Source organism: Bufo gargarizans, chromosome 9, assembly GCF_014858855.1.
Source record: "Bufo gargarizans isolate SCDJY-AF-19 chromosome 9, ASM1485885v1, whole genome shotgun sequence".
Lineage (NCBI taxonomy): Eukaryota > Metazoa > Chordata > Amphibia > Anura > Bufonidae > Bufo > Bufo gargarizans.
Window position 1 is genome coordinate 18,469,578 of NC_058088.1, and position 18,046 is coordinate 18,487,623.

Here is an 18,046-nt window from a genome sequence, read left to right on the forward strand (position 1 = left end):
AAAAAGACAGTACACCAGTAAAAGGCAAGGTGGACCAGCGTGCACCATTTTCCTCCTGATTAGGGCTCATTCACACGGCCGTGCCGTGTATCGCAGATCCGCACGGTGTGCCTTCCGGAACCAAACCACGGTCGTGTGAATGAGCCCTTAAGCTCGGTTTACTCAAATATGTGTGAAATTTTGACAGAGCGATTTGGTTTAGTATAAGCTGACAACCAATACGGCTGCTTTTATTGTTCCCACAGGGGGTGTCACCTTTCTGTCTGTGAACAGGTTAAAATTTGCAGTGGAAATCCACAGCACGCCAATATTCCGACCCCAATAGATGGGTCTACCTTTTCCAACGGAAACAGCGCCACTTTCATCCACAGGCCGAGCCTGGTAGTGCAACTCAACCTCGATGAGCTGCAGTACCAGACGCAGCCTGTGGACGAAGGTGGCGCTGTGTCTGGATCAGCCATTTACCGCATATAAAGTGAGGGGTGAGGCTTGAACCGCGTGTCCCTTCTGCATCCATACACAGGATGTGATCAGCGGGCAGGACGGTGATAAATGCTGCTCACGCCATATAACCCTCCGAGACCAGCTCATTGCAGAAATGTTTTATTGAACACAACAAACAGCCATAAAAAAAGCAGAAAAAACACATTTATTACAAGTCTAACTGGGCAGTAAACTCCCTGACGTATCCAGGCTGACACATGTCCAGGAGTGTCAGCTCTTGTGCCTTCGGTGCGTCGTCTTCAAGGATTAGAAATACATCAATAACCCGCGTCCTGAGCTTTCCGGTCCAGTCTTGTGGAAACACGAACCTGATGAACTTTTTAAGAAAGGTATAAAAAAAAAAATAGCTGCCCCAACGTCCATTGAGCGGAGGGGACATTGCATTGATGACGGGTTTTTTTTTGCAGCAAACACAGGAATATCTCAGCTCCCGTTCACCTGCTTACATACTGCAGAGTAGGCAGCGCTGCAGGCTGCCCGAGCATCCACTGCGAGGCCGGCGGGCATGTCTGCAACCCGTCCACCTACGGTAATCCCCCGGCGCATCTACCAGTCTTGATTTAAAGGGCACCTGTCTCTCAGTTTGGAGCCACTAAGCCGTTACGCAAATGGGGTTGAGGGTCCCAAACCTGCCCATCCCTAAGATCTGTTACCAGGAGTCCGGGACTCTTCTTCAGAGGCATGAGGCGCATGGGCAGCATTGCACCAAGGAAGCAGAGGATGGTTCACCTCACTTCACTGGGCACCCAGAAGAGTCCTGGACTCTTCGTTTACTATACTTTGCATGGACAGGCTGGTTTCCTATGGGCAGGTATGGGACCCTAAACCCCAGCTCCATTAACAGCATGACTGTGGTTTAGTTCCCTTTAAACAAAATCTACCGTTCTGTGTATACAGCTCCTACGCAAAGCTATGCGTCTCTGTGTAATCCGATCCTGCAGTTATGTGTTACGCCATCGCATCCGACCCCTCTAAGCCGGAGCTGCATACGCAAAACGGCAGAGCTCCGATGGCGAAGCTACCCGATTTTATACACACTGGAGCAATGGGAACAGACTGTCTACCTACCTCTACAGTATGTAAGCGCCAAGTGTGGTGTACCATGAACATCCCATGACTTCAGCACCCCAAAGTCCGGGGGGGGGGGGGGAGCAGACGCTCCCATGAAAGTACCATAAGAAGCATCCTGTTAGCCCATAATGTGACAGCAGTGGGTTGGAGGTGCAGAGGTAGAGGATCCCTGTTTGGACTTCACCCTCCCCGTTGTGCAAATGTTTTCTCAAAATTTAATTTTCCATTATTAGAAAAGGGTACAAACAGAAAACAGCATTCTACCTTCCAAAAAGTCAGGTTTAGGGGGGGGGTGTAACGGTACCCTACATAATGGAGGCCGATGGTCTATAGTTCATGAGAGGCCTGGGGTGGAGTAAGGCAGGGGATGACTGCGGCGGACAGGAGGTGTCACGAGTCCGGGTCAGTCTGCGAAGTGTAACGGAACGCCTCAGCGCAGCGACATTAAGTGAGCCACTTCTCGATGCATTTCTTGAAGACGGTCTCGTTGGAGTGCCACATGGTGTGAACGACATCCGGGACAGAGTACACAGCGATGGCACCTCTTTTATCCAATGTTCGGAGACCGAAAGTGTCGTCCTGGTAGACCTGAGAGGTACAAGACGTTATAAGGGAGGGGGGGGGGGGGATTATATAAAAGAGGACCCCTAACAGCAAGAGGCGACCTCGTCCTGTCCAGAGGCTCGTTACAGTGTGTCAGGCACAGCAGCCGAAAACTGCTCCAACAGGCGGCTTTACAGCAACACACAGGATGGGTTTGCGGGTTACAAATGTTTTCATTCACTGACAGAAAGCAGAGATATGGCCAATGGTGAAGAGTTTAAGTGTCAGAAAGCTGCAGAGCGGTTCGTTATATTAATGATTAGGATTTATTCACATAAAACTGGAACAAGGGGAGAAGTGTCTGACCGGTCATGAGGACAGGCGGTCCTGTGACTGCGCAGGAAAGATAACGACTCGTTTTATAGAAGGCAAAATCAAGTATGTCTAAATTACAGACTAAGGCCTCATGCACACGACCGTTGTGTGCATCCGTGGCCGTTGTGCCGTTTTCCGTTTTTTTTCGCGGACCCATTGACTTTCAATGGGTCCGTGGAAAAATTGGAAAATGCACCGTTTTGCAGCCGAGGCCGTGATCCGTGTATCCTGTCCGTCAAAAAAATATGACCTGTCCTATTTTTTTGACGGACAACGGTTCACGGACCCATTCAAGTCAATGGGTCCATGAAAGAACACGGATGTACACAAGATTGGCATCCGTGTCCGTGATCCGTGGCCGTAGGTTGCTTTCATACAGACGGATCCGAAGATCCGTCTGCATAAAAGCTTTTTCTGATCTAAGTTTTCACTTCGTGAAAACTCATTTCCGACAGTATATTCTAACACAGAAGCGTTCCCATGGTGATGGGGACGCTTCTAGTTACAATACACTGCAAACTTTGTACAAGACTGCCCCCTGCTGCCTGGCAGCACCCGATCTCTTACAGGGGGATATGATAGCACAATTAACCCCTTCAGGTGCGGCACCTAAAGGGGTTAATTGTACTATCCTATTCCCCTGTAAGAGATCAGGGCTGCCAGGCAGCAGGGGGCAGACCCCCCCCCCCCCCCTCCCCAGTTTGAATATCGTTGGTGGCACAGTGTGCGCCCACCATCGCCCCCCCCTCCCTCTATTGTAATAAATCGTTGGTGGCACAGTGTGCCCCCACCATCGCCCCCCCCTCCCTCCCTCTATTGTATTAAATCAGTTGGTGGCACAGTGTGCCAACCACCATCGCCCCCCCCCTCCCTCTATAGCAGTAACATTGGTGGCAGTGTGCGGTCTCCCATTCCCCCCCCCCCATCATTGGTGGCAGCAGAGTTCCGATCGGAGTCCCAGTTTAATCGCTGGGGCTCCGATCGGTAACCATGGCAACCAGGAAGCTACTGCAGCCCTGGTTGCCATGGTTACTTAGCAATAGTACAACAGTAGAAGATTCATACTTACCTGCTTGCTGCTGCGATGTCTGTGAACGGCCGGGAGCTCCTCCTACTGGTAAGTGACAGTTCTTTAGCAATGCGCCGCACAGACCTTTCACTTACCAGTAGGAGGAGCTCCCGGCCGTTCACAGACATCGCAGCAGCAAGCAGGTAAGTATGAATCTTCTACAATTGTACTATTGCTAAGTAACCATGGCAACCAGGGCTGCAGTAGTGTCCTGGTTGCCATGGTTACCGATCGGAGCCCCAGCGATTAAACTGGGACTCCGATCGGAACTCCGCTGCCACCAATGATGAGGGGGGGGGGGAATGGGAGACCGCACACTGCCACCAATGTTACTGCTATAGAGGTAGGGGGGGGGCGATGGTGGGCGCACACTGTGCCACCAACGATTTATTACAATAGAGGGAGGGAGGGGGGGCGATGGTGGGCGCACACTGTGCCACCAACGATATTCAAACTGGGGAGGGGGGGGGGGGGGTCTGCCCCCTGCTGCCTGGCAGCCCTGATCTCTTACAGGGGAATAGGATAGTACAATTAACCCCTTTAGGTGCCGCACCTGAAGGGGTTAATTGTGCTATCATATCCCCCTGTAACAGATCGGGTGCTGCCAGGCAGCAGGGGGCAGTCTTGTACAAAGTTTGTAGTGTATTCTAACCTGAAGCGTCCCCATCACCATGGGAACGCCTCTGTGTTAGAATATACTGTCGGATCTGAGGTTCACGAAGTAGCTCATATCCGACAGTATATTCTAACATAGAGGCGTTCCCATGGTGATGGGGACGCTTCAAGTTAAAATATACCATCGGATTGGAGAAAACTCCAATCCGATGGTATAAAAGAACTCCAGACTTTACATTGAAAGTCAATGGGGACGGATCCGTTTGAAATGGCACCATATTGTGTCAACATCAAACGGATCCGTCCCCATTGACTTGCATTGTAATTCAGGACGGATCCGTTTGGCTCCGCACGGCCAGGCAAAACGACTTTTTTTCATGTCCGTGGATCCTCCAAAAATCAAGGAAGACCCACGGACGAAAAAACGGTCACGGATCACGGACCCACGGACCCCGTTTTTGCGGACCGTGAAAAAAACCTGTCGTGTGCATGAGGCCTAAGGCTCCATTCACACGTCCGCAAAATGGGTCCGCATCCTTTCCGCAATTTTGCGGAAAGTGTGCGGACCCATTCATTCTCTATGGGGACGGAATGTGCTGTCCGCATCCACATTTGCGGATCCGCACTTCCGCATCCGTGCTTCCGTTTCCGCAAAAAAATAGAACATGTCCTATTCTTGTCCGCAATTGCGGACAAGAACAGGCATATTCTATTATGTCGGCAATGTGCGGTCCGCAAAATGCGGAAAGCACATTGCCGCTTTCCGTGTTTTGCGGATCCGTGTCTCCGTGTATCCGCAAAACACATTGCGGACTTGTGAATACAGCCTTAGGCTATGTGTTGTGCAGATCCGCAAAACACTGACACCGGCCGTGTGAATGCAGCCGGCCCTATAATAGAAATGCCTATTCTTGTCCGCAAGTATAGGACATGCTCTATCTTTTTTGCAGGGCCGCGGAACGGATCTACGGATGCGGACAGCATATTGTGTGCTGTCCGCATCTTTTGCGGCCCCATTGAAATGAATGGGTCCGCACCCGTTCCGCAATATTGCAGAATGGATGCGGAGCCAAAAATACGGTCGTGTGAATGTACCCTAAAGCTTCTTTAACCCTTTCAGGAACTTGGGATTTTAAATTTTTTGGAGAAAAAAAAAAATGCAATTCCGCCTCAGTTTTATGGGTTTTGTTTTTAAGGTGTTCCCTATGTGGTAAAACTGACCTGTGCCCTTCATTCTCCGGGTCAGTACGATTACAGCGATACCACATTTGAAGAACATGCAATCCTTAGATTTTCACTTGTATTTCGTAATGGATTTCTATCCATTACAGAGTTTAGGATTCCGTATACTCCAATGCAGTTCTGCCACCTGCAGGCCACTATTGGAATATACTAGTAAGGGTCCATTAACACGTCCGCAAAACACGGATACCAGCCGTGTGTGTTCCACATTTTGCAGACCACACGTGGCCGGCCCTATGATCGAAATGCCTATTCTTGTCCGTGGCTGCAGACAAAAATAGGACATGCTCTATATTTTTTTGCAGGGCCACGGAACTACGGATGTGGGCGGCACACGGTGTGCTGTCCGCATCTTTTGCGGCCCCATTGAAATGAATGGGTCCGCACCCGTTCCCCAAAATTACGGAATGGATGCGGACCCAGAACAACGGACGTCTGAATGGACCCTAATCGGCATGGAAGCCTTGTACAGGCTCAGGCCTATTACTAGTACGGATCTCCTTCCCTCAAGGGTGTCCTCTCTATTCACTGATATTGGACTTCCGAAAAAAGCCGTCCTCTGCTATTTCCAGAAGTCCTGTAGTGGTGTATGGATGAGCAGCTTGGTCTCCGTTCACTTCTGGGACATTCTTGAGTTAGTAGCGGGTCCAACCTTTCAGAAATCTGATCGATATGCCATAAATATCTCAGATGGGAGGACACCCCCTTTAAGAAGGGACCTATGGGACGTACAAACCTGCTGCTGTTGCATTTCTACAACCGTCTCGTTCTCGTCATAGAATCCAAAGTGGCTGAAAAAAGACAAAAAGTGACACCATGATATGATGCTGCATGTGCCATTATGGATTCACTGACACGGCGGAGTGGGATCTCTGTACCTGGACTCCCAGGGGGTGATGACGCCATCACTGGGACCGCCAATGAGGACCAACTTGCGTAGACGCAGGAAGTTCTTCTTCCATTCTGCGGGGGAGGGAGGTGTGAGACTTATTTTTTGTATGGACATATCACATACACCCAAGATTACCACCAAGGGGGCGGCTCAGAGACTTTTGGGGGGTGGCATTTTCTCCGCCATCCTACAGACTGGCAGTTATGTACCATATTACACGCCCGTTACCTGTTGTGTTCAGTTCTGGTCGCTCCGAGTTTATAGGCGCTAAGAAGTCGCTGCTATTGATGTACATGTCGTGGTGATGTGGATCTGAAAAGAGAAAAACCTTCATTAAAAGGGTTTTCTGAGAATTTAATACTGATGACCTATCGTCTGGATAAGTCATCAGTGGGGGGTCCGACACCTGGGACCCCCGCCGATCAGCTCTTTTAGAAGGCACTATTGCCGCGACCTTCACGGTGTTCACCAAGCACAGCGCCGTTCATTGCATAGTGGCTGTGCTTGGTATCGCGCTCACTCCCATTCACTTCAATGAGCTGCACCTGGGTCAAGTGGGCTTGGGAAAACTGAGAGAAGGCCATAGCTCTACTGCGAGTGCCAGTGCCTTCTCAAACAGCTGATCGGCAGGGGTTGGATGTCGGACCCCCACCGATTAGATACTGACAACCTATCCAGAGGATAGGTCATCAGTATTAACGTCTCAGAAAAGCCCCTTTTAAAAATGGACCTCCATCCAATTACCTCCTGATAGAGCGCCCCCTAGTGGATAGCTGAAAACAATATCCAGAGGGGGTCAGTGTGTATATTAACAATGCCGCAGATGGCTCCCATACCCTCGCAGGCCGATATCTCACCGTTCCAGAAATTGCAGATGGAGATGCTCTGACCGAACTGCGTGTAGCAGAATCTGTACAGATTGGCTTTCACATACTGTGGGGAACAGATAGCGCAGATAATCCGTGTCTGGAACAGAAAACACAGTCTGTTACGGCACATAACATACATGATAACTGGATGGATTTCATTATGCTCGGTGCACACGTCAATAATTTAAAGGGGAAATCCGCCTACAAGTGATCGTCTGAACAGGTCTCTCTGACATAGCAGAACATCATGGGTTAATAGGCTTTCCCTTTAAGGGACTGTCAGACATCTTCTGCTGTAACCTGAGCCCGGTGCGGTGTACTGATTATGGGTAGAATATGATATTAATAATGCATTTCTTCGATAGATTCCTGCACAGTCCTCTTCATGTCTGAGAAGTTGACGCTCCCTTCCATTCCCCAAAATATAATGGCTATCAGGAGCACCGATCCATTAGAGACTCGACAACGAGATGGAAAATATCTGCAGAACCGTTCTGCTTCATTACTGGGGAGCGTTCTTGTGTCTTACCTGCCCCCTGAACTCTTCAGATTAGAGCAAAAAAGAGAGGGCTAAAAAACAAAAAAAACACAAACAAACAGAGCCACTCTTCTGCACCGGCCATATCTGGTACTGCCCGGGCCATGTCTGGTACCGCACCGGCCATATCTGGTGCCGCAACGGCCACGGCTGGTGTCGCAACGGCCACGGCTGGTACTGCCCGGGCCATATCTGGTGCCGCAACGGCCACGGCTGGTACTGCCCGGGCCATGTCTAGTACCGCACCGGCCACGGCTGGTACCGCAACAGCCACGGCTGGTGCCGCCATGGCTATATCTGCACATACACAGCCCATAGAGGACAGCTGTTTCTGGGAAAAAGTTAGAAGGGGTCAGGCTTGTACATAGGAAGTTTAAGGGAGCTTACTGGGCGTCAGGGTGGTCAAGGAGGTGAGGTGGCCTGGGGACAGGGCTTAAAAGGACGGAACTGTGACATCCTGTCCATCGTCATATGCGCCGCTGCAGCCACTCACTGGCGCCACTTGGGGACATGTCACCACTAAAGCCAGTGAATGTTTACAGCAGTCCACGTGACGACAGATGGAGCGTCAATCTTGTGGTCCCCCCTGTGGAGGAGAGGGAACCATGGGCGATGAAATGGAGCTGCATGAAAGAAGGGATTGTCTTCTTCTCTTTATGGTAAACACATTCCAGACCATAACTGAGGGGGTCAGACAACCCCTTTAAATGCCCAGGATATCCTGGCAATGGTACACCCCTCTGTGGAGCAAGCAGAGAAGACTGCCCAAACTATGTTATAGTGCCCCCTAATGGCCAGCAATCCAAAGAAGGAGTAGCGTCCAGAGGTTACATAATAAGTTTGGTCTCCATGTGTGTCACTGTGTCATGCTCCGCCCCCTCAGGCCCCGCACAAGGCATCACATTCTCGATCAGTTTGCCTGGAGTGTTCACTTAAAGGGGTTTTCCGAGATTTTTTAACTGATGGATAGGTCATCAGTATCTGATGGGTGAGGGTCCGACACCCAGGACCCCTGTCGATGAGCTGTTTGAAAAGACAATGGCCCTCGCAGTAGCGCCACGGCCTTCTCTCAGCTCACCAAGCACAGTGTTGTACATTGTATAGCGGTTGTACTTGGTATCGCCCTCAGCTCCATTCACTGCTACGGTGCTGAGTTGGACTGAACTTATACTTTTTTCATATTTTTTACTTTAAGTCCCCCTAGATGACTAGAACATGCAATCCTTAGATTTACACTTGTATTTCGTAATAGATTTCTATCAATTGCAGAGTTTAGGATTCCGTATACTCCAATGCAGTTCTGCCACCTGCAGGCCAGCATTGGAACATACTGGTAAGAGCCCATTCACACGTCCGTAAGTGTTTTGCGGACCGCACATGGCCGGCCCTATGATAGAAATGCCTATTCTTGTCCGTGGCTGCAGACAAGAATAGGACTTGCTCTATATTTTTTTGCAGGGCCGCGGAACGGAACTACGGATGTCGGGTGGGACACGGTGTGCTGTCCGGATCTTTTGGGGCCCAATTGGGTCCGTACCCTACCCCTAAAATTTCGGGACGGATGCGGACCCAGAACAACGGACGTGTGAATGGACTCTAATCGGCATGGAAGCCTTGTACAGGCTCAGGCCTATTACTAGTACGGATCGCCTTCCCTGATCTCAGGGGTGTCCTCTCTATTCACCGATATTGGACTTCCGAAAAAAGCCGTCCTCTGCCTTTTCCGGAAGTCCCGTAGCGGTGTATGGATGAGCAGCTTGGTCTCCCTTCACTTCTGGGACATTCCTGGGTCAGTACGATTACAGCGATACCAAATACATCGAGTTTTTTTATATTTTACTACTTACAAAGTAAATGTTTTTGCATCAGCCGTATTCCAAGACCCATAACTTTTTTATTTTTCTTTCCACAGAGTTGCGCGAGGGCTTGATTTTTGTGGGATGGCTTGTAGTTTTCATTGGTATCATTTTGGGGTAAATAACACTTTTTGATTCTGCCTTTTTTTTATTGATTTTACTTTTGCTTATTTTTTTACAGCGTTCACCATATGGGATAAATTATATGACAACCTCTGTAACAGCTTACATGCGGTGGGCACCATCTCTCACGGCATGTAAGGGGTTAAAATGGTTTTCTGAGATTTTAATACTGATGACCTTTCCCCTGGATCAGTGGGAGTCTGACATCTGGGACGCCCGCCGATCAGCCGTTTGTGCGGTGAGCGCCGCGGCCTTCTCTCAGCTCACCGAGCACAGCGCCGCACATTGTACCGCGGCTGTGCTTGGTATCACAGCTCAACCCCATTCACTTCTATGGGGCTGAGCTGCTCCTAGGCCACGTGACCGATGAACTTGATGTCACTGGCCTAGGAAAAGCTGAGAGAAGGCCTGTGTCTACTGTGAGCGCTGGTGCCTTCTCAGCCAGCTGATCGGCAGGGGTCCCGGGTGTCAGACCACCAATGACCAGATACTGATGACCTATTCAGGAGGATAGGTCATCAATATTAACACCTCGGAAAACTCCTTTAAACAGCCCAGATCGGCGCTCCTGCTGATCCGGGCTGTTAGAGCAGGAGCGCGAGACCCAGGCAGCTGTAAAAAGGCGGGCACCCAGCCTAAAGTATACGAGTGGTCACTAAGAGGTTAAAAATCTACTTCTAGAAAATGTCCCCAAATCTCTTCCTGACATTTTCCTACCATGCTCTATAATACAAATGGCGACCATACCGTATGCCAGGGACAGGAGCGTGAGCAATCAGTAGGAGCAGAAGAGCGGGCACATTATGTCCGACCAGTCATCTTTCTCACCTCCATACTGTCCCATCTGAGGGGACGACAACGAGATGAAGGTGTCCACGTTGTGGTCTGGTATCGTCTCCAAGAGCCCCCGACAGATCAGTCCTCCTGAGAGAGAGAGACAAAGAATATATGGATGAAACGCTACTTAGAAAATGCTAATATTTATGAAGCGGCTGGCAGATGCCCCTTGGCACCACTTATCTCAGGGGGTAAAAACAGGATTGGATGGGCTGTAATCTCTTCTGCTTCAGCACCTGACAGTGGGATCAGTGATCATGGGACAGTAGGAGGATCGGGGTAGGCAGCGATTTCTGCTACTGAGCAGGCGTCGCCTTACCCACCCCCTATGATGTAACCGGCCCTTTAAGGCGATGCCTATTTCCCTGACATCAGGGCTGTGCACGCGGTGGAGTTATGGAGTCTGAAGGCATCTCCAATTGTCTTGTCAGATGACTCTGACCTCAGGAATTAGATTAGCCTGAAGAACTGGATGTCCGCGCCACGTGAGATGCAAACAGGAAAAATTCCTTCAAAAGGGAGTCAGCACAGGGGGCGAATCAGCCAATCAGAGGAGAAGAAAACAACATGACGGGTCATGTGACTGGACAGTAATCAGACTTTATAGTTATTGCAGGAACGGTCTGAAAGCATCAATCACCTCTGACTGGGAGTTGTAGTTCTGATGACTGATTTAGAGCAGGGATGCCAACCTGCGGCCCACCAGCTGATGCAAAACTACAATTCCCAACATGCCCTGATAGCTGGTTGGGCATCCCCGATTTAGAGGGTCTGTCTGTACAATAAATTCACAGGGGGTAACGTTGCGTGCGCTCTATCCACTAACACACTGTATGTGCCTGCTACTGAACAATGCCAGGGTGCTTGGCATTTCTAGGGCACTAGGGGCAGAGAGCCACTAAGTAACCATTTCAGTGGTAGTCCACGACCATCACTTAACGCTGCTTCCTGACGTGGGACACAGATGGGAGTAGTAGTCCCTCACAGATTGTGCTGATGCCCAATACTCAATGGCACAACAGTCCAGTGAATGGAGGATGGCACGGCTCATGCACAATACAGGCGAACCTCAGTGCAGGCTACAGCTCAAGGATATCCACTGAGAAGGAGCAGCCATCACTGGGGAATGAGGAGGATGCTGGGTAGAGTAGTCCTCACCTTGTGAATAGCACAGCAGGTGCACGCCGTCCTTTCCCGCATTCTGCATTATGGGGTAGATGGCCTCCCGGAATCCCATCACTTGTTTCCAGAGGGGCTGCAGACTCGCCCTGTGGTCAAACAAGTCCAGCACAGAGATATTGGTGCCCGGATGAGACTGGTGAGGAGGAAAGGGAAGATACCACGTTACTGAGGCATCACCCAACATGAAGTAAATGCCAGGAGCGCACAAATACTTCACCCTGGGCACCAGCCTCCGATATGCAGAGCTCTGCCCAGCCCCTATCTCCATACATGCCAACAAACCTCAATCACCATGCATGCCAAGGGAGCCCTGGTCCTCATACAGACCACAACTCATGGGTACATTAGATGTGCCAGCCTTCTCTCTGACAGCTATGCCAGCACACCAGCCATGCCAGCATCCCCTCTCACAGCACTCCAGCCTTGATAGCGTACCCTCTCACAGCAATCCAGCTATGCCAGCCTCCCCTTTCACAGAACACCAGTTGTGCCAGCCTCCCCCTCATAGACCACCTGTGGTAACAGCCTCCCATCTCACAACGCACCAGCCATGCCAGCGTCCCCTCTCACAGCACCCCAACCTTGATAGCATCCCCTCTCACAGCACCCCAACCTTGATAGCATCCCCTCTCACAGCACTCCAGCTATGCCAGCCTCCCATCTCACAGCCCACCTGTGATGCCAGCCTCCCATCTCACAGCCCACCTGTGATGCCAGCCTCCCATCTCACAGCCCACTAGTGATGCCAGCCTCCCTTCCCACATGGCACCATTCCTGTTCACACCACACACATACGATAATCTCCATGCCCCTTAAAACCCGGCAGGTGCCTGGCACTGCCCTCCTCTTACCTTATTGATGAACTCCACCAGATATTTGAAGTTGGCAGAACTGTCAAAAAGGCCATGAACTAAGATAACCGGCTTGTATCCGTGCGTGGGGTCCGCCAACCACAGCAGGAGGGGCACAAAGAAGAAGAGTGTTGGCACTGCAAGGCGGCATGTTTCTGCCATGTTTAAAGTCCCCTATAAACAAGCAGAGAGGAGGTGTGACCCGGCTGAAGATCTGCATGTGAGTGGCAGTGCCCGTATGGATCCGCAGGCACGTTAGTCATCGGCACACACGGCTGGTGACAAGGGAACCTGGGCATCTCCTAGTGACGTGTGCCACCCCCCCCCCCCCCCACCCATTACTAACATTTTAACCCTTTATTTGCACAGGTGAACAGACATATAGACCGCTCTCCTGGTGCTGTATTAACTCATTGCATGCCATGGCTTGCTCCTCTGTCCTGTAAAGTAACCCTTTACTTGCCATGTGTCAATACCCCCCCCCCCCCCCAAATCTGTCACAGGGACAGCCGCCCGTCCACATGTACCCATTACCTTGTTAACCCATTGCATGCTATACATATATACACACACAAATACATTATTAACCCATTACTTGCCAAAGTCTCCCCCACGGGTCCCGTCTGTGCGCTCACCCTCTAAAGGTCATACCTGCTCACGACATATGTGAGCTGCCATGACATTAACCCCTTACCTGCCCACAGTGACTCTTCCGCATGTCCCCAGATTCACCCACTACTTTACATGAAAAAACTGAACAACCGAACGCAATCGCTGAACTTGGTGCGAGTTTCGCTGAACGCATCCGAACCTAATCCGCTCGTGTGAAAGGGGCAAAAACTGGGAATACGTGACTACCAACCTGCGTGGGGGTCACCTACCTATTAACCCTTACTTGGCATACAAAAAACACATGGCTAACTCTTTGCAGAGGAGCATTGTAACCACCTGTATTACAGCCGACTCATTTACGTTTTCGTTTGGTCGCTACGTAAGTTCTGTTTTCTGCTCTCGGAGGCATCGAAAAAACATAATGCAAAAAAAATAAAAACATATAGATTTGACAAGCGACCTCCAATCCGCGCTGCCACCACACAGCCCCCCGCAGGTATGTGAACCCCTCTCACATGGAATGAATGGAGCCGATAATAATCGCACAATGCCCGGAGGCTGCCCGCGAGCCGCTGAGAGGAGCAGAAGGAAGTCCCAGAAAAGGGAACAATTAGGGAGAATATAGGAAATCTACAGACAGACACCGGCGCTCTCATCTTACTCTCTGACGTCTCATTCTCTTCCTGGGATGTGTGCGGTCTCTCGGTCTAGTCTACTGACTCCGGCTGTCTCATTCTGGTGTCCGGTCCTGGACACCTAGTACGACATGTCTTCTGCTCGCCGTCACATGGACTCTTCCCAGCACTCTCAGACTTGTTTCTTATCTGTCACCAGGATGTCTCTCTCTCTCTCCAGCAGAGCACTCTCGTAGCCCCTTGCTGTACTCTATCCCCTGTGCTGTCTCATACCATGGGTCAGTCTCTTTTCTGTCACCTTGCGGTTACTGTTTAGGGTGTCTCGCTAAAGCTGTCTCTAGCAGTATATTTTGAGCACTCTCTTAGTTTCTTGCTCCCTGCAGCGCTGTCTCTTCCCCAGTCCCTGTAGTCTCTCTAATAATTAATGACTGTCCCTCTGGGTAGAATTCCCAGCAGTCTCTAAGCCTCTGTACTCTCTCTAATAATGAATGTCCCTCTGTGTAGAGTTCCCAGCAGTCTCTAAGCCTCTGTACTCTCTCTAATAATGAATGTCCCTCTGTGTAGAGTTCCCAGCAGTGCTCTCTCTCTGTGTAGTGTCCAACCCCCTCCCTCCTCTCTCTGCAGTCTCTCAGAATTCCCCTGGCTGCAGTTATGGGTGTGCTGTCTCTGCTCTCTATGGTCAGTGACTGTCTCTCCCTGGACAGCTGTCTCTTTCCCTCCCTTGTTTACACTGACTGCAGTCAGCAGCTGCTCAGCGTAGGCCACGCCCCTTTGCATCGCGTCACTTCCGCCCACCGTCAGTCTTCTGCCTGCAGGGCTTCCTTAGTAACCGGTCCTTAGCAACCGCTCCATGTAGTAGAATAAGGGGGGCGGTCCATTCCACATTTATCAGGGCAGACTCCATAGATGGTGGGGGGAAGGGAGCCATACCCCCCATACTGTGCCAGTCACATAAGTCTCAGTGTGTCAGACATACCCTCCTCAACACTGAAACTAAGACACCAAGAAGTTCAAGGTTATAAGTAGCCGATGTCGCCAAGATCTGCAAATGATCGAATTTTCAGCACCTAGCTCCAATCTGTGGGAGGGGCTTAACAATTTACCTTTAAGCAAAACAAATTCTGTCCTGTAAAACCTAAAAAATGCGATCAGGTGGTGTGGGAGGATTGTACTATGCCTCCTGTTCATCGACGTGCCAGTTATTGCCACACACAAAGGGAATCTGTAAACTGAGAGGCCTTGGTTTATCACTCCGGTAGATGGAATCCCAAGCCTAGGGCGGCAAACAGTGTCTACACAAAGGCATCTGCAGGACATCAGGCCATGAGCCAGACGTCCAGCTACAGGTTCCACTGACCTCAGGCCACCGCTTTGAAAGGATCGGGCACTCGTCCTGTGGCCAATCCCTGTTTGTTAGAGGGGGCCTCCTCCTGGAAATAAGGTGCCCCGCTGCTGGACCCCCACAGTGAGCTGTACTGTACAGGACAAGTGCTCATTTCCCCCACAGTGCCCCCGCAGGTGATGTAAGGTATTACACCGCTTCCTTCTAAAGGCTCATGCACACGACCGTATGTATTTTGCGGTCTGCAAAAAAAAAGGGATCAGCAAAAAATATGGATGACGTCCGTGTGCATTCCGTATTTTGCGGCCCCTAATAGAACAGTCCTATTCTTGTCTGTAATGCCGACAGTAATAGGACATGTTCTATCTTTTGTGAAACGGAATGCTCGCTGAGTAACCTCCGTTTTTTTTTGCAGACCCATTGAAATGAATGGTTCTGCATACGGTCCGCAAAAAAACCCCGGAAGGGACACGGAAAGAAAATACGCTTGTGTGCATGGGCCCTAAAGCATGTAGACTATAAAAGCAACTTGTGGTCATAGTCTGTCAGATAACTGATGACCGGACGCCATGTCCTATAGGGCTGCCTGAAGCCGTACGGGGGTCTCGGCCCTCACCCCTATCCAGCATTAACCCCTCGCTGTCAGCCATCACTGTCCTGCAGAGGCGACCAGCCGCCTCAGCACTGGGAGGTGAAGACAGGGCGGCCTGGAGGACAACACAAGGGGGAGAGGACGTACCCAGGAATTAAGGATGGTTGCCATGGAGACCGGGCCGGATGGATGAAAGCTCAGGGCCTTCATACGTGGCTCCATGATGGGGAAGAAGCAGATGACGGGTCATATAGGTCATAGAGGTCACACACTGCACCCGTGTGTGCGTCTGCAGGGCAGGTGAAGCAGGTGGATCAGGATGAACAGTGCTACAACCTCTATCCAGGGATTTCTCATCACAGACATTGATGGTATATAGATAAGAGACCCCAACCGATGGCGTCAGTATGTCAGCAATATTTGTGCCGGTAGAGCCCCTGAAGGATGGGAACCAAGAAATGTGTGCAAACTATATGGTATTATTTGGTACTATATGGCGGTATGAAAGTATATGAAGTTATTCAGTCTGTAAACGGCATTATGGCACTATATAGTGGTATTATACAATCTATATGTAGCAGGATGGCACTGTATGCAAGCTGTGTATGGCACTATGTGATAGTTTTATGTAGCCTCTATATGACAGTATGGCACTATACAGTGGTATTACGGAGTCTGTATATGGCAGTATATTACTATATAGTGGTATTATGGTGTGTGTGTGTGTGTGTGTGTGTGTGTATATGGCAGTTTTATGTAATCTATATAGCAGTCTGGCATTATGTGATGGTTTTATGTAGCCTGTATATGGCAGTATGGTACTATATGGTGGTATTATGTAGTCTCCATATGACACTGTGGTACTATACACTGGTATTATGGAGTCTGTATATGGCATTATGCTGTGTGTATATGGCAGTTTAATACTATATGGAAGTTTTATGTAATCTGTATATGGCAGTATGGTACTATATGGTGGTCTTATGTAGTCTGTATATGGCAGTCAAACACTATATGGTGGTATTATGTAGTCTTCATATAACAGAATAGTACTTTACAGTGGTATTGCGGAGTGTGTATATGACATTATGTGTGTGTATATGGCAGTATTGTAATATATGGCGGTTTTATGTAATCTATATATGGCAATATAGCACTATATGGTGGTATGGTACTATGTGGTGGCTTTATGTAATCTGTATATGGCGGTTTAGCACTATATGGTGATATTGCGGCATGTATGGAACTGTGCCTGAAATAGCAATTTAAAGAGGACCCCCCCCCCTCCTGATATGTCTTTTTTTTTTTTATACTTGTTTTTCCTATGAAATGACAATTCTTGAGCATTTTGTTCTGATAACTCTGCATTGTGCTGACGCTCTGTTAGTCCTCCTGGAAATGTACAAATACATTGATAACTTGGTGTTACCAGTTGGCGGCATGTCCCTGCCCAGTCGGACACTGCTCAACCAGTGCCGACGACTCAGGGACACGCTCCTTTGCTAAGAGGAATTGGTAACAGACAGTTGTCACTTTCGTTATGCATTTCTAGGAGGAACAACAGAGGGACAGTGCAGAGTTATAAGGAAAAATGCCCCGGAATAGATATTTTGCAGGGACTGTAGTGAAGCAGTCGGGAGAGGTGAGCGGCCCTCTGCTAGCGGGAGCGGCATCTAGTAAGTAACCGGTTCGGAGTGTTTGGAGTGAGAGATAAGGGCGTGCAAACTTATTCAAGTACTCTCACAAGGGCACTACACATCATGGCACACACTTCCAGCCGACCTACACAGGGTCAACGAGCTGAAAGGGAAATGTGACGCTTACACACAGACTACAAAATGCGGAGCGCACGCGGCGGCCGGTATCCGCGTTTCTTCAACTGCCGCGTCCTGTGCACCTTGATTGACAGGACCAGGCAGGTGCGGTGACATTGTCACTGCCTGGCCCCATTAATCAAAGTGCAGAGGGCGCGGCAGTTGCAGAGAGAGCAGAGCCTCTAGGTGTAATGGTAACGCCCCCGTTGCTCCTAGAGGCTCATTTGCATATATTACAACATCACTTTTCTCAGCAATTCGACACACATGAACATGGGACCAACACAGATGTCTTCAGCTGCCAAGCGCACATGTAACAGGTCAGCCAGTGTCATAGGTACAAAACTGCTGACAGATGCCCTTTAAAGATATGAGCCTAGGGGCCCTCTGGCACGGGTTGTCGAAATTCAGGTTCGTATCTTAGGGTTGCCCGCTCCTTCACTATTGATGGCCTATACCCACGTTGGGCTATCAGTATGTGATT

The 18,046-nt window shown here is 49.9% G+C and overlaps 1 protein-coding gene across 1 annotated transcript; it reads right to left on the bottom strand.

Annotated features, from left to right (window-relative positions):
• Positions 1–587: 587 nt before the first annotated feature.
• PPT2 (palmitoyl-protein thioesterase 2) lies at positions 588–14,567 on the bottom strand. The gene is given in 10 exon segments (XM_044268492.1): positions 588–2,163; positions 6,156–6,210; positions 6,298–6,382; positions 6,540–6,623; positions 7,169–7,244; positions 7,246–7,277; positions 10,526–10,621; positions 11,693–11,849; positions 12,568–12,741; positions 13,841–14,567. Coding segments are annotated over 10 exon segments (918 nt in total). The 5' UTR covers positions 13,856–14,567; the 3' UTR covers positions 588–2,019.
• Between the last annotated feature and the right edge of the window lie 3,479 nt (positions 14,568–18,046).